The 16,590-nt window shown below is 33.1% G+C and overlaps 4 protein-coding genes across 4 annotated transcripts; 1 reads left to right on the forward strand and 3 right to left on the reverse strand.

The window, feature by feature from the left end:
- Positions 1-88: 88 nt before the first annotated feature.
- HELRODRAFT_163711 (hypothetical protein) lies at positions 89-3,214 on the reverse strand (the record flags this gene model as incomplete). Its single annotated transcript, XM_009027509.1, has 5 exons — positions 89-110; positions 281-392; positions 896-1,163; positions 1,578-1,699; positions 1,915-3,214. 5 exons carry the CDS (start codon positions 3,212-3,214, stop codon positions 89-91), a joined length of 1,824 nt encoding a protein of 607 aa, XP_009025757.1.
- A 1,526-nt stretch (positions 3,215-4,740) lies between these two features.
- HELRODRAFT_163712 (hypothetical protein) lies at positions 4,741-5,523 on the forward strand (the record flags this gene model as incomplete). The annotated part of the gene is made up of 2 exons (XM_009027510.1): positions 4,741-4,792; positions 4,997-5,523. The coding sequence occupies 2 exons, from the start codon at positions 4,741-4,743 to the stop codon at positions 5,521-5,523; spliced, it is 579 nt and encodes a 192-aa protein (XP_009025758.1).
- A 183-nt stretch (positions 5,524-5,706) lies between these two features.
- Positions 5,707-9,757, reverse strand: HELRODRAFT_95527 (hypothetical protein). The gene is made up of 12 exons (XM_009027023.1): positions 9,548-9,757; positions 9,205-9,285; positions 8,931-9,062; positions 8,713-8,818; positions 8,428-8,521; positions 8,241-8,345; positions 7,878-8,039; positions 7,366-7,753; positions 7,189-7,281; positions 6,857-7,096; positions 6,543-6,601; positions 5,707-6,434 (listed from the first exon to the last, which is right to left on the reverse strand). The coding sequence occupies exons 1-12, from the start codon at positions 9,608-9,610 to the stop codon at positions 6,281-6,283; spliced, it is 1,677 nt and encodes a 558-aa protein (XP_009025271.1). The 5' UTR covers positions 9,611-9,757; the 3' UTR covers positions 5,707-6,280.
- Positions 9,758-9,869: 112 nt separating this feature from the next.
- Positions 9,870-16,590, reverse strand: HELRODRAFT_107622 (hypothetical protein). The gene is made up of 16 exons (XM_009027511.1): positions 16,461-16,590; positions 16,064-16,298; positions 15,886-16,041; positions 15,708-15,862; positions 15,444-15,528; positions 15,086-15,214; positions 14,481-14,565; positions 14,125-14,196; positions 13,620-13,708; positions 13,266-13,425; positions 12,775-12,908; positions 12,507-12,650; positions 12,050-12,170; positions 11,456-11,560; positions 11,267-11,363; positions 9,870-11,121 (listed from the first exon to the last, which is right to left on the reverse strand). The coding sequence occupies exons 2-16, from the start codon at positions 16,207-16,209 to the stop codon at positions 10,949-10,951; spliced, it is 1,851 nt and encodes a 616-aa protein (XP_009025759.1). The 5' UTR covers positions 16,210-16,298; positions 16,461-16,590; the 3' UTR covers positions 9,870-10,948.

Here is a 16,590-nt window from a genome sequence, read left to right on the forward strand (position 1 = left end):
AACTTGAGATATTGTGAAAAAATATACGTTTATTATACGATCGAATTGAAAGGAACATTTCAGTACCCTGTTAACTTGTACAAATACGTTAAATTTCCGCTTCCAAAATCCTGAAAATCGTTGAAAAAGTACAGACTTTAGGAATTTTTAACACATAAAAAAACCTTAGAAACACTAAATAAATTTGTGATTTACAAAAAGAATCGAGTTTCATTTTAATTAGTCTATTAATTAATAAAATAGTTGATTAATTAACTATTAGAATCAAAATGCGACCTACCCCATGTGGAATAGAGTCCAGAAGCCAAAGCCGACGATAACTATGCCCATTAGGCACATTATGCCAAACAGTAGCCATGACGCCATTGCTAATCCAACGTTCAATTTTGCTTCTGTGTATCGTTCCGTGTGTATGTGTGTGTGTGTGTGAGTGTGCGTGAGAGAGAGAGTATTTGGTTGAATGATTTTATGTTGATGTGTTTATTATCAACAAAAATGATTGGAGATATGGTGCATGGGTGTGTCTGTTTTTTTGTTTGCCTACATGCGTTTGTGCTACTGCCTGCATCTGGGCATACCTATATAGCGAGGATCTCCTTCTATAGATTATACATTGTGATACTTTGTCGCCGATAATATTAATATATATAATTTGGCTACAATTCTCTTGCATGCATCCATTCCCTGGCAAGATTTGTATACACTATCGTAGGAAATATTGTTGTGTATTAATATGGTCTAAAAAATTTAAACTAGTTAAGGCACCTGCAACTGTACGAATTTTTTAAGAGCCATAACCGACATAACAACAGAACAATCTCGACAAAGACGACATTAACATGGAAACATTCACACCACGGACAGCTCCAACTACACCAAACCACGCCTAACTAACGCCGATCACAGTAGAGTCCTTTAAAATTCTGTTTGCACTTCTCAGATGGGCAGAGTCCGGTGTAAAAATCGCACTGCCCGTCGCCACAGAAGCAGGTTTGTATGCAGGAGTAGCCGTAGAAGTAGAGGTTGCAGGTGCTGAAGACGCTGAGGTAGCTGGGTCCGCCACAAATCTGGTGTTTGTTTCCGTTGCACTCCATGTCGCAGTTCTCCTCGTTTGTCTTGTCTTTGTGTAACACGTAGCTGTAACAACGGCAGTCTCCTTGGTTCTGATAAGGTGTGTGTGTGTGTTTGCGCGTGTATTTGTGTGTGCGTGTGTTCGTGTGCGTGTGTACATTATGTTTTGTGCGCCTGTGCGTGTGAGGGTACGTTTTTTCACCAAAATAATGCAATAATTTTCGTATTTGTTTATGATGAGTTTGATTCTTCGCTCGAATGCTTTTCTCTTTCTGTCGCAAGTTTTTATAGATATCCTTTTTAAATTTTCGCCAAGTCCATTCACTGGTTCGTTGGTCCATTCATTCATTCATTCATTCATTCATTCATTCATTCATTCATTCATTCATTCATTCATTCATTCATTCATTCATTCATTCATTCATTCACTCATTCATTCATTCATTCATTCATCCATTCATTCATCCATTCATTCATCCATTCATTCATCCATCCATCGAACTGACCATGAGTGCTGCAAACGTTTTCTTCCTATCCCTGCAGAAATAGATGCACGCATCGATGGACATCTCCTCCTCGTCCAACAACTCTTCTGATTGGCCGTCAGATATCGAGTAAGAATAGCAGCCTGGTTAATTAACATAATTTATTCAACTAATTGACGCATTTATTTGATCAATTAACATAATAATCTGGCCAATTAGCTAAATTCAGTCAGCTATCATAATTAACAAATGACGGTGTGAGTCTGCGAGTTTGAAAACGTTGAAAATTTATGCTGTTACAAAATCCTTCTCCCCGATTTCAAAGTTCAACTAATAATGACGTCATAATAAACCTCACCGACGTATGTAGTAGGGATGTACACGTACGATGAGAACTTTTCCAGATCTGAATTTTTCGGTCTTTTTGCAACTGTACTGTTCGGGTTGAATTCGCCACTTTCCTCATCTTCCTCCTCCTCCTCCTCCTCTTCCTTCTCATCCTTCGGTTCTACGTCGTTTGTGTTTCTTCTTTGTCTTAATTTCTTGTTGGAGATGAACTGTTGTTGTTGTGGTTGCTGCTGTTGTTGCTGTTGCATACTTTGGTTGTCATTGTTTAATTGGTCAAAGTTGATGTCGAAGTCTGTGTAATCAAGGTTGATGTAATTATCGTGGATTGCATTGATTGCTGTGTCGTTGTTAACGTTGTCGTACGCGTCGTTGTTTTTGTGGTTGGTTGCATTTTGGGCTGTGATGTAGTGACTGTTGTTGCTGTTGTTGTGGATGTTATTGTACGTTGTCGGAGATTCGTTAGCGAGGACTGCCGCGTTATCAACCATTGTTCTCATTTTAATTGAAATAAATTTGTTATTGTTGTTGTTATTATTACCATATTTATCATTAATATTCCTCATATAATTATTCTTGTTGTCATTGATGAGATTTTTTTTACTTTTTTCATTTTTGAATTTATTTTGATTTCTCGCTCTCAATTGGTGGGTCAAATCCCATTCGTAGTGGAACATTCCGCCGCCCTTCTCAACGCCTACGTCAACAACAAAATCATATTTACCGACAACTACGTTATTATTATTATTAATGTTGTTGTTGTTGTTATTGTTTTGGCGAGCTTTTTTAAACTCATCCAAAATTTCTTCACCAGTTTTTAATTTTTTGCCGCTCCTGATCATATTAAGCAAAAGTTGGTTTAACTTTTTCCGGTTTAGTTTTTGTTCATGTTCTTTCAAAGTTTTTGGTCTTTGGTCAAAGTTAATGGATAATTCGTTTATCCTCGGCTGTCTGGTTTTTAACATTTTTGAATTTGAGGCTGTTAAATTTCTTTGGTTCAGCACGTTTTGAACGATTCGGGAATGTTGAATTAAGTTTGCTTGAATTGTACTGTCATTATCATTATTGTTGTTAGTGTTGTTAGTGGTAGTAGAAGTAGCAGTAGTAGTAGCTTCAGTATCGTCGTTGTTCTTGTAGTTGCTTTCATTATTCAAGAAATTTTTAATTTGATCATAAAATATACTTTCGTCGATGTAATTGTTGTTTGATGATATTTGAAAGCCTCTCAAAAAACTCCCTCCTAACTGAAATTCATTCAAGGTTGTAAAATTAGGATCAAACGTTAGTCTAGATGGCACGTTCGCCCCAAACATTTTGTAATTGTTTGTGGAGTGTGTTGTACGGGAAGTATTTTTATTTACGACATTTTTCCATTGCATTAACAGGACCAAGTTAAACTTATATAGGGAGATAATAACCCATAAAAATAATAACAATAACGATAATAAAATTAATAAAAACTGAATAATGAATAATAATAACGATTTTTTACAAAATCTCTTTTTTTCTGTCGCGGAAAGTTGCTTCATGTTTCATAATTCTCACATACAGATATCTAAGCAGACGCTGATTCATTCATGCAAAACTGCTACAACTCAATCCAATCTCCTAACAATGTTTAATAAATAAATGAATGACTTGAGCCAAAATTTATCAAAATTCTCAAAAACAGGTTAACTGCTGAACAAACAACACGGCGGAAATGGCGGCTGTTTGTCATCTACGGTGACGTCAATTGTTTCGGGCGCGTTTTTGTTCAGGATTCAGAATGTTTATTCGACGAACGAGAATAGGTCAAATGGATGTTATTTATTTTTAGATATACAATTAAAACTGACAAAGTCAACTATTTTGTATTTTCCTTTTTGGGACTGAAAATAATAATAATATAATAATATTAATAGTATAATAATAATAATAATAATAATAATAATAATAATAATAATAATAATAATAATAATAATAATAACTATACTTAAAACTACCGTAATTTGGTGAGATGCGTTGAAACAAGAAATAAATGTGTGATGTTAGAGCTTAATGTAACTAGGCATCCGTTTCCGTTGTCTGAAGAAAATAAAGGAATGACGGATCACGTATCACATTATGAAACATATATCAACAAACATCGTAATCAAAATGAACATTGAAACACATACAAAAGTATACAAACACATACCAAGAAACAGACATACAAACAAATAAACAACATATACAAACACATACATATACACACGCAGTTGTGGATACGCTAAAAATACAAAAAAACACAACACGAAAACAACATTAAGTGCTAATCTTTTTTCCAATTTTAATTTTAATTAATGACTTATTCTTTATACTATCATTAGCCTCATCCTGTTTTCAATGCCACCCTGCCACCCACCCACCCACACACACACACACACACACACACAACACACAACACACACGCAACATACACACACGCACAGACACAAACAAATGAATGTATAAATATGTTTATTTACATATTATTTTGCAAAACCTTATATAAACAAAGCTTCACATTTAGAGCAAATTTCTTGATTGCTATTAATAATATAGGTTAAATTGTATTATTTTTGATTTGATTGTAATAAAATTATTCGTATCTATAAAATTATTTACGGTTAATTAATTAATTTAAATAAATTTTTGAAAAATTATTGTTATTACTATTGAAAAGTTAATAAAATAGCCTTATTTAACACTACAAATGTCTATTTGATGTGCCAAAATTGAATAATTTTTAAAATAAACGTAAAAATCTTGCAACAGGAGGTTCTTCAGTTCCTTTTTCTTCAAAATTTAAATTAAATTAATTTAAAATGAGAAGCAAATGCCTGTTCGTCATGTTTCTTTGCTTGGCTACAGTAACGCATCCATACAACGTCAGGCCTCAAGGCTAGTCTTTACAAAATCTTTACATATTTGTCAATAAGTGTTTACAAACCTATCACGAATGTTTCACAAAATGTTGTGGCAAAATTTTAACAATATCACAAAATGTATACATGCACAACGACACCTCCCGCAACAACATCAGCAACAACGACATCATCATCACCACAACCACCAACAACAACAACACACAGATGATGAGAACGTGACAGATGCTTATAGCAAAATGAAGTATTACACTAACAAGGATATACAGAAATTTGTATACCACTACTACAACAACCATAACGACTACAACAACTACAACTCCAACTGTAGCAACATTACTCTCAACAGCATAATTAGCAAAGTGTTGAGAATGACTAGAAACATCAAACTACTACCCCCACACCAACAACAACAGAACCATAAAAATTACATTCGAGGAGAGGCTCCAGTCAACTTAACTTATAACGACATCCTCAACTACCACAAAAACATCAACCACAACCACTACAAAAACAGTAGCAGCAGCAACCACCACAACTTTCAAAAATACACCTGGATAATGAAACCGAAATTTCACAGGTCAAGGCATGGTAACCAAGACAGAAGGAACATTGCAGGTGGGTCGGTGAATGATCATTACAAACTGACCGACAAAATGAAAAAATTATTCCCCAAGTTCATATACACCGGACTCGGAAAAAGATTCGCAATTAAAGTGTCGGTTAATAATTGATTTGAATCGGTAAATTGTTTGGTAAAATCGGATTTTTTTAAATCGGAATTAATAAAATTGTGAAACTTATTGACGTACATTCGTGACACAGGCGATATAGAAAACGTTTTCATTTATATCGATACCGATTCGGTTTCGAATAGATGCAATTAATTTGTTTGAAAAAAACATTTGAGACTCAAACAAATTTTTTTATTATTCTTTAAAAATCAGGATCTGACAGACGCAGAAATTATTACAGCATACAAGGCAGTAATACAAAATTACAACAGTTTGTCTTTAACCCGATGTAAAATTTAGCGGGGCTAGGATCATGAAATATTCCAATGTGAGGATAGCTTAATTAGTTTTATATACTGTTCTATCCACCCCATATCATACCTATAATGAAAAAACATTTGAAATTCATAGAAAAACTGTGTGCGGATATAAGCGTGCTGTCACCTCGCAGTTAAAATCTCATGAGAATCAATTAAGAACCAGATTTCCACAAACGAATCCAAAACGACGTTAGTTACACATGAAAAAGTTATCAGTGGTGGAAGATCCTAACCTAAGCTTAACATATTAAAGATTTTACAACTTAATAAGTTAAATTGCAAAACTTAATCAGATTAAAACCGAACAAAAAAACACGAGGTAACAATAGTGATTTTTAATAACACGAAAACAGGTCAAATAAAAATTATATATAAATAAAAAAAAAATCAAAGTCGAGTTTATTTTAAAAATTAATTCCTATATCTACAATCTTTGACTACGTGGTTCTGACGTCATTACTACCAACGTCATCACTGTCTATTTTAGTTTTGCTTAAATGTTTCGTCGGTGACGTCACCGTGGCCATACTGTCCACGGTGAAATCTTGCGTCTGATTGGCTGACGTGCAGATCACGTGTAAGCCCCCATCACTGAATAAATTAATACAGAAACTCAATCATCACTTCAGTTCAATACTAAAGAATAATAAACTATATAATATTATATTAAACTAATTACGCTAAAAACAAATGGCTTACTGTTTGAAATGGAAGACAACATCAACTATGCCATCTTCACTGACATTGGGTAGGACGATCTGCCACAATATATCATTTTTTTACATTTTTTAATTCAAGTTCATTTCATTTTAGTATTTAACAAACGGCAATACAACTACCTAAAGCATTAAAATGCAATTAAAATAATCGTCCAATTAATAATTTAGCTAATTAAATTAAATTAATCAATTAATTTACTAATTATTATTGTTCTCAAAATTCATTTACACATAGACTTAAAAGTAAATTTTGTAATTTTTTATATAAACTATGCATCAATGACAGAACCGGACCTTTAATAAAGATTCAAGTTTATTGTCGTTGCCATCATCACCGTTGTCACCTTGGCAAGCCCCAGCGCCGTCACTCAGTCCATTTAGCATCTTTGGTTTATTTTTAGCCGGAGAATTATACCCCTGTAATATGTGCAAGATAGCAGAAGTTTGACCTTGACCTAGTGAAAAGTGAACTTGCCTTCGAAAAGGGATAGCTGTGAGTCTTTCAAACAGCAGATGGTGCTTGCCCTCTTGCAACTGCAGTGATTTGAAATATTCAATCAGTGACATAATATTGAAACCATATGATATTCCATAAATACAGCGTAACAAGAATTGAAATAAAGCACCTCGATGAAGATATCTTTAGGTAGGCACGGTAGTTTGTGCAGGTTGGAGAATAGGTTTGTCTCTTCTGGGTTACGAGACACCAGGATAGAGGCCTGCAATTAACATACTTTATTAATAAATAATATGTATATAAGGTGTTAAAACAGTCAAAAAATTAATGAAACGATTATTATTACCTGTAGTGCGGCGCCAACCGCAACAACTTCATCCCCACTGATGGTATTTAAAAATTCAGCAGAAGCAAACATATCTCGAATGTTCTGCTGGAGGGAAGCCATCTTTGAAACCCCACCCGACATAATAACTTTATCAATGTCGTTCAAATTAAGTCCCGCCATCGCAACGACTTGTTTAATGACGCTGACACATGATTGGACGAAGGAGGCTGACAGGGCATCCAATCGACTTCGAGATATGACGCATGAAAAGTCGACACCCTCATATAATGATTCAACGGAACAGGTGGATGTTGGTAGGTTAGAGAGGGCGTGCTTACAATTTTCAACAGCCAATAGGAGCTTAGCAATTGATCTTTCATTTGACTTGCAATCTAGTCTAGATTGTCTGGTAGAAATGTTAAAATAGCCTTTAATGTTAAAGGCACAACTGCAACCACAACAACAAAACTGACACAACATTAATACTAACTAAACCCCAAAAAAGAACCAAAACAAAATTCCCACAAAACCTTTTGAACTCATCAACGAGGAACTTAACAAGGAGATCATCAATAATATGACCACCCAGGCTATCATCATGTAGTTGGCCCACGATTCGATACATGCCGTTGACGACCGACACCACGGAGACATCAAGGGAGTGGCCGCCTGCCCTGAAGACCAGGACATTTCTGTCATCATGTTAGTCGTTTGTTAGGTTTTTTTTATTTTCACTGTTGGCAGTATTATTTTTATAACAGCACTATTAAAACTTCTACATTTTAGAAAAACCAAAAACAACAAAAAATAACACAAACAACATACAAATACAAACATACAACAGCAACAAAAAAACACACAAACAAAATACAAACGCACACATACAAACTAACAAATTCTTATCCAGATCAGACTGTCCAACATCATATGCAAGCACTGCAGATGAACACTCATTAATAACGCGCAAGACATTGAAACCGGCTGACTTTGATGCTTCTCTGCAACAACAACAACAATAATAACAATAACATATAACATTAATAGCAATATCAACAACAATAAAAACGACACCCAACTGACTTTATAATTGATCTTTGCTGTTCGTCGAAATATGATGGCACCGCTACTACTGTATCATAGGTGTTAGTCTGGCAACCGAAACTTTTCGCTGTTTCTGATGTCATTAACATTAATTAATACAGCATAACATATTGCAACACAACACACAATTAACATTTAAACATAAAAACTGAAAATAAAAAACTAACCAAAAACTCTAAATATTTAAACCCCAAAAGAAAAACATTAAACACATGCGTAAAGGTAGATTAAACAAAACAAACACACCAAAGTTAACTTAATTACCCATTATCTTTTTGTAGACGAGTTTAACGATGTCTACAACTCTATATTGCGAGATTTTATCTTGATATGTTACTTGATACATAGGTTCATTGTTTTTGTTGATGATCTGTAAAGTAAAAATGATTGGAAATAAAATTTTTATATAATAAAATAAAATTTTAAAAATAGTGTTGAATAATCATTAAATAAAAAAAAAAAAATTAAATAAAAAATATAACCTTGGCATTAGTCGATTTAGCTAACTGTGCTGCCAAGCCATCATCAAATTTTCTCCCCACTAACGTCTTAACATTGAATATCGTGTTGGCAGCATTCCTAATGGCATTGTGCTTCGCAGCTAAGCCGATGGACTGGATTTAAAATTGAAAATAAAAAATTTCATTTCAAAATTCTGAAAAAACTTTGGTTGGGAAAAAATAAAAATAGATACAAAATTAATCATTATTCAGAAATTTGTTTAGAAAAAAAAAAAAATATAAAAAAATCAATTACAATTTCATTTCCATTGAAAGCAACGACGGCTGGAGTGACTCGATCTCCTAAATCGTTTGCTATAACCTGGCTTTTACCATCCTGTGCCAATAAAAAAATAAAAATTAAATTAAATATAATTAATGATAATTTAATAAGTAATTAATTATTAATTTCATAACTTTACTTTTTACAGTTTACAAAAAAAACCAGTAAATAACAAAAATACAATCAAAGTCAAAACAACACAACACTTATCACTAACTTATCGTGATTAAACTAAACAAAAAATTAAATAAAATAATAACAAAATAAATAAAGTAATAATAAACTAATTGACTATTTAATTTTAATATTAATTAACCCTGCAAACTGCAATACAAGCAGTGGACGAACCAAAATGAATACCGAACACGGATGAAGACATCGCTGATTTTTAAATTTCTAAATAAATTTAACTTTTAAATTTATAAATTTTAAACTATAAATAAACAATTTAGTTATTCAATTCTGCCTATTAAAAATTAAATTAGTTTAACGAACGAGAGATAAACGCTCACGCTGATCAAATTTAGAATCGAATTAACTTTTCACCATAGATTCTTTTTTAATTGTACGTATATATATATACACACACACTACTCATTTACATACATCCAATTGTCATTTCAAAAAATATGGCGTAATTATTAATTTATTTTATCACAGAAACAAGAACGGAATCAAATTGATGATAATTGTCAAAATAATCAACTAAACTTATCAAAATTACTTACAAATGATTCGAATTGGTGATAGAAGAATGTCATTCACAACCACCCTCAAAGGCACAATCGCGTGAAGATTTCATCAAGTTTTAAGGTATATCGAAAAAATCAAGATATATCTAAATAATTATGAGATATATCTAAATAATTATAAGATATATCAAAATAATTAATAGATATATCGAAATAATTAGAAGACATAATTAAATAATCTACGCTTATATTAGTAAATAAACCAACAAATAAATTAATTTTGAAAAAAAATAGAAAGTTGGAAAATAGAAAGAAATATATAGAAAACAAACTCAAAAATATAAAATTATCCATTTTAAATATAAAAATATATCCTATATATATAAAAATAAAGAGACAAACACAACAAACGAATGAATGTAGTACCTACCTAGTAAAATATAAAGAATGGAAAAAAAATAATTGAAAAACTATACAAAGAGCAAAGTTTTCTGTTCATAAATTTTATCATAAATTTTAGATCATGATAGGAAACTTAAATGCAATTTAAAACATAATAAAATGTTTTGTATCTATTTTTGATAAATTTAAAAAAAACATCATAGACACGCTGTTTAAACAAGAAAATGTAAGTAGTAGTAACATTACTTAACCAACCTCAACCCTGATTAACCACAGCCCAGCAATGTTATCATTAAGATAACAAATAAATTAGAAAAACAAACAACCGTTCATTCATTTATTCATTCGTTCGTTCGTTCATTCATTTATTTATTCATTCATTCAAACATTTAATCATTCTTTCAATCATTTGTTTATTTAATCTATTATAGAAACATATATTCATTTAGAGTTACATATTTATCTATTCATTCACCTAAACATCCATCCATTAAATCACAAAATCAAATAATTAATTAATTAATCATTCATTCATTCATTCAATCAATCACTCACTCACTCACTCACTCACTCACTCACTCACTCACTCACTCACTCACTCACTCACTCACTCATTCATTCATTCATTCCTGGCCGAATCCTTCAGTTTCTTCTATTGCGTAGGTTAACTTTTCAGCGAGTTGGTCGTAGGTCTTGTAGGGCGGTAGATCGATCCGGTTGAAGCAGGTGTGAGACCTGGGCAGCCACGACTCCTTACCCATCTTCTCAATGCAAAATTTCTGTGGTCCGTTGTTTCCTGATTGATTGGACGATTGAATAGGTGACCGGTTGATTGATTGAATGAATAATTGGTTGGTCGATTGATTGATTGAATGAATGATTGATTGGTCGATTGATTGAATGATTGAGTGGTTGGGCCACGCCCACACACAGGAACTGACCAATGAGATGAGAGAAACCGCCAAGAGGCAGACGACAAGTGCCCGTCACAAATTGGAGTAGGCGAGTTCTTCTCTCATTGTCTAAGTTGTGTACGAACTTTTTGAGAGAAAAAAATTAATAATAATAATAACAACCAACAACAACAACAACAATAATAAGAATAATAATAATAATAAATTAGGAAGAACCTTCCAGAAATGAATGATGGTTTTCGATGTTGGCGTGTAATGTCTGTAGATCGTATTCTTTTGCCAATCATCAACGTTTATCTCCTGCATGCCACATAGCATCAGCTGGTTGGTTGTGTGATCAATTGATTGGTTGCTTGGTTGATTGATCGATCGATTGGTTGCTTGGTTGATTGATCGATCGATTGGTTGCTTGGTTGATTGATCGATCGATTGGTTGCTTGGTTGATTGATCGATCGATTGGTTGCTTGGTTGATTGATTGGTTGTTGGGGATATTGATTGAGTTATTAATAATCAATCAACTGGTTGGTTGATTGATTGATTGATAAATTATTTAATCGATGAATGAATGAATCAATTAATTGATGAATTAGCTAACTGTTTCACGAAAAATTCAACCGATTGGTTGGTCCAACGATAAATTGATAGGTAGGATTATTGATTAATTGATTGGCCAATTGATTGATTGACTGATTGATTGATAAAATAATATTATAGCGAATTGATTACAAATTGAATCGATGATTAATAATATCCAATCAATCAACTAACTGACCAACCAGCCAACTGACCAACCAACCAACCGACCGACCTCTAACTCTCTTTCATCTAAGAGAATAAGCCACTGTTTGGGTATGATTTCGTGGAATCCACTTTTAAACGCTTTCATCTGCTCGTCCACGCCTCTAGTGAATAGTGAGTTAATCTTCAATCTGCTCGATGATGTAATGCAGTAATTGATTGATTGATTGATTGCCAGATTGATTGATTGCCAGATTGATTGATTGCCAGATTGATTGATTGATTGACAGATTGATTGACTGATTGATTGACTAATTAATTGAAACAATGTTATGATCAACAAATTTGAATTATCAACTAATCAAGTAATTTATGAAGCGGCCAATGGCTTCACCGACTGACCAACCAAAGATATTATAAAACACAAGATATCAACAATATTGCGATACATTTATTATATACGTATACGTGATTGACATTCATAATATCCATGTCGTTAACAAAACAACCAATGAAATTAAACTGACTCGATGTATTCCAGTTTGCTCTGTTCAGTAACTTTGATATTGTCACCGCCCTCTTTCAATTCGTAGTGTTCCAATTGGCCAAGGACGTCGATGTCGTCATTAAAGTAGATTTCTAAATCATCGGCGTCATCGATGTTGTGAGTTCTGATTGGTTGTTGAATGGTTGGTTGATTGATTGAGTGATTGAAAGTCAAGCCAACCAACCAACCAATCAACAAATCAACCAACCAACCAATCAACCAACAAACCAATCAACCAACCAACTCACTTGAGCCAGAGTAACGAGTTATACATGTGCACATCGTGGCTCTCGACATCTTTCAGGCAGAACTTCCTATTAAGAATGCTCTTGTAGAAAGAGAGGGAGAAACCACTATCTATGAACTTGCCATGAAACAAAGCCTACAGTAATAATAATAATAATAATTATTATTATTTATAATACGAAAAGAAAAAAATAATAATAAATAATAGTAATAATAACGCCAGCAACAATATTAAATGATAACGGTGTAGTCTCTATAAATCTATATACAGGCATATACAAACACAAAGACACACACAAACACACACGCACGCAAATTCACGGCATGCGTAAACACGCGCAAACCAACAGATTAAACAATTTTTTCATACGACGTTTTTGAACTAAGTCACTTCAACACCAAACTAGCTAGCTAAACAGCACTTCTAACCGTTACGCTAGTAAGACACCAATTCAAATTAAAAATAAAACAAAACAACAAAATCTTTAATCACCATTCCGACAAATCTCCCAATGAAAGTGAAATATTTTAAATAGTCCGGATTAACGAAGGACGCTGGATTAATCTGGAGTCTGTAGTTATGGTTGTTGACGTATTCGAACAGGCTGAAGATGGGATTGCAAACTTCGTGCGAGAGCCTCATGAACCAATCTCTGTTAGGATAATTAATATTATTATTAATTATGATTACATATATTATGATTATTATTATTAGTAGTATCATCATCATCCTCGTCATAAACCAGTTCCTGTTATGATTTATTATTATTATTATTATTATTATTATTATTATTATTATTATTATTGTTATTATTATTATTGCCATCATCATCATCATCATCAAAACCTTGCCACGCCCCCGTAGTCCAGGGCGTCCTCATCCTGATAGGAAATGAACAGTTTCCTCTTCAGATCGGAAGCTGGAATCCTCGATATCTGCACTCAATTAATTAATTAACTAATTAATTGAACAATTGTTATCTGATTATTCTAATGTTATTGAGTGATAAATATCGCATACACACGTTCATATAGATTCACAAACATACACGTAAACACACACACACATACAGAAAGAGAGAGAGAGAGAAAGAAAGAAATAAAGAGAGAAAAAGAGAGAGAGAGAGAGAGAGAGAGAGAGAGAGAGAGAATCAAACATACATCTATGTGATCTATGTGTATGCATGCATATGCATTGCATATGCCATATGCTTTAGAAGAGGCACCGTTGAAAAAGAACTTAACAAATTTCCTAAATTAACAAACACTTACATACATTCACATACACACAGACATGCACACACACACACACAAGCAAACATACATACATACATACACACACACACACAAACCTGTATAAATGAATCCTCAAATAGATGCTCTCTTGATAGGATAATCTTCACAAATCCTGGCGTAGCGTGATTCTGAATGGGATTGACGGAATAAAAGAATGAAAATAAATTAAATGAGTAAACAGTGAAAGAATAAAAAATTGAGAGAAGGAATAAAGTGAAAGATTGAATGAGCAAAACATTGAAGAAATAAATGAACGAATAAAAATATAGATAAGAAAATAAAAAAAAAGAATCATTTTCAACCATCCACATTCTACTTCTCAGCACCATCATCGTCGTCGTCATCGTCATCATCATCATCATAAACTGTGTCATCGTTATCACAATCAGCATCATTATCGTCATCAGCGTACCACACAATTAAGTCTGAATTGATTCATCTTCCATTTAAAATTCCTCTCGTACTGTAGAGCCACTCCAAAGTTCCCTATGGGACAGCTGCAATAATAAATCATAATTATAATTATTATAATAATAATAATAATAAAAAGAAAAAAAAGAGGAAGAAGAGGAAAAAGAAAAAAAGAAAGAATAAAAAATAGCAGAGAGGCAATCAAATTTTTAACCAGAGACACAAACGAATTCACAAACAGACAAGCAAATTCCCAGTCTAAATAAACGGATTCTCAGACAGTGATGCAAACATTCAGAAGGACAAACAAATTCCCAGAAAGACAAACAACTTCCCAAACATACGAACGAATTGTCAGCGGACAAACGAATTCGCAAACTCTAACAATGATTCTGACAAAAACTAACACATCATCTTCTTGTATTCTAAAATTCTTCTATGTGGTTTTTGTTCTCAAGTTCAAACAAATTACACAAACTAACAAAGATAGACAGTCTTACAGACAGCCAGACAGACAGATAGACAGACAAACATTCAAGTCAGGCAAACAGACAGAGAGAGAGAAACAGACGAATAGACGGACATGGAACAACAACAGCAACTAACACAACATGTTCTTTCTTCCGAGGATCTTTATACGTCGTCGTCTTGTTGTTGTGGTTGATGAAGTAGACGACACCGCCATCTGTGAACGACATTTCCCAACCGTCTGGCAGAGGGTCATCTCGAAAAAAACTGATGAAGATGATGGAGAAAATGGAGAAGATGAAGAAGATGATGGTGATGTTAAAATAAGATGAAGATGATGGAGAAAGTGATGAAAATGAAGATGAAAGCCATTTTAAATGTTAATCATATTGGGCCAAAACATAGACTTAATAAATTTTTCTATAAAACTGGTAATAAAAAAAACATTAATATAATAAATAAAAAAATAAATAAATAAATAAACAATAATAATAACCTCTGCTGTCGTGGATCCTCCCACTGAGTAATTCGCAGCCTCCGATTGGTGTAATATACCCTGCCCCTTTTGTCTATGTTCAATTCTGATTGGTCAAAATGAGCCACAATAATAATATATAAATACATATACTAAAATATATGTGTGTGTGATGAAATTAATAATTTACTCAACTAATAAAATATTTAACTATATTAACTATTAAACTATAGTAAAATATTATGACCGAAAATTATGACGAAAAATTATTCAGGGGTGGCTAACCCCAGCCCTCTGGCAATGGTGATTCTTGACCTTGAACTTGCTCATCAGTATTCTCACCAACACCATTGCTATTATTATTATTATTACTACTACTACTACTACTACATTTATTGCTACTTTCATTATTATTGTTATTATTGCTAGCATTACCACCACCATTATTATTATTATTATTATTATTATTATTATTATTATTATTATTATTATTATTATTATTATTATTATTATTATGGCTATTAATGATGTTGCTATCACTGACATCAAAAACAGTATCCAAAAAGGTATCATAGTCATTATTACCAACAATATCATTGACGTTATTATTATTATTATTATTATTATTATTATTATTATTATTGCTGTTGTTGTAAGCATTAACATTCGGTGGCGTCACGGATGACGTCACCGACGACGCCATATTGTATCTACTATTGAGAATGCTGTCGATGTTGTTGTTCTGCATGGCTAGCCAGAGCTGGAACGAGTTGAGGTTGTTGAGCATGTTGCGAGTCGGCCTCTGCCATGTCGTCGTTTTGTTGTTGTGGTCTACGTAGTAGACGAGATTCAGGGAGGGGTCCACGCGCGCCTCCCATCTGGCGAAAGAATTAATTTTTTGGAAAAAATTGTTATAAATATTTTTACTACATTGTTGTAATCCTTGTTTGAATCAACCGTCTATGAACCACACCAACAACAGCAATGGTAATATAAGTACTACTACTACTACTAATAATAACAATAATAATAATAATAACCCAGGTGGAAGCACTCCGTCATCGTCGTCGTCATCATTATTGCGATTATCGTCATCATCATCGTTAGTGATGTCATAATCTTCAATTAATCTTAGGAAAGGTAAAACTCGAGATGTTGTCGTAGTTGT

Source organism: Helobdella robusta (assembly GCF_000326865.2).
Source record: "Helobdella robusta unplaced genomic scaffold HELROscaffold_5, whole genome shotgun sequence".
Taxonomy (NCBI): Eukaryota; Metazoa; Annelida; class Clitellata; order Rhynchobdellida; family Glossiphoniidae; genus Helobdella; species Helobdella robusta.

What these genes read in the sequence shown, in the direction of transcription:
- HELRODRAFT_95527 (XM_009027023.1), bottom strand. Translation starts at nt 9,610, where the DNA reads ATGTCTTCATCCGTGTTCGGTATTCATTTTGGTTCGTCCACTGCTTGT. An exon ending in CTAAATCGACTAATGCCAAG is followed by an intron (nt 8,819 to 8,930) that starts GTTATATTTTTT and finishes TTTACTTTACAG; the next exon opens with ATCATCAACAAAAACAATGA. An exon ending in CGTCTACAAAAAGATAATGG is followed by an intron (nt 8,522 to 8,712) that starts GTAATTAAGTTA and finishes TAATGACATCAG; the next exon opens with AAACAGCGAAAAGTTTCGGT.
- HELRODRAFT_107622 (XM_009027511.1), bottom strand. Translation starts at nt 16,209, where the DNA reads ATGCTCAACAACCTCAACTCGTTCCAGCTCTGGCTAGCCATGCAGAAC. An exon ending in GACTACGGGGGCGTGGCAAG is followed by an intron (nt 13,426 to 13,619) that starts GTTTTGATGATG and finishes TTATCCTAACAG; the next exon opens with AGATTGGTTCATGAGGCTCT. An exon ending in CGGTTTCTCTCATCTCATTG is followed by an intron (nt 11,122 to 11,266) that starts GTCAGTTCCTGT and finishes CCAATCAATCAG; the next exon opens with GAAACAACGGACCACAGAAA.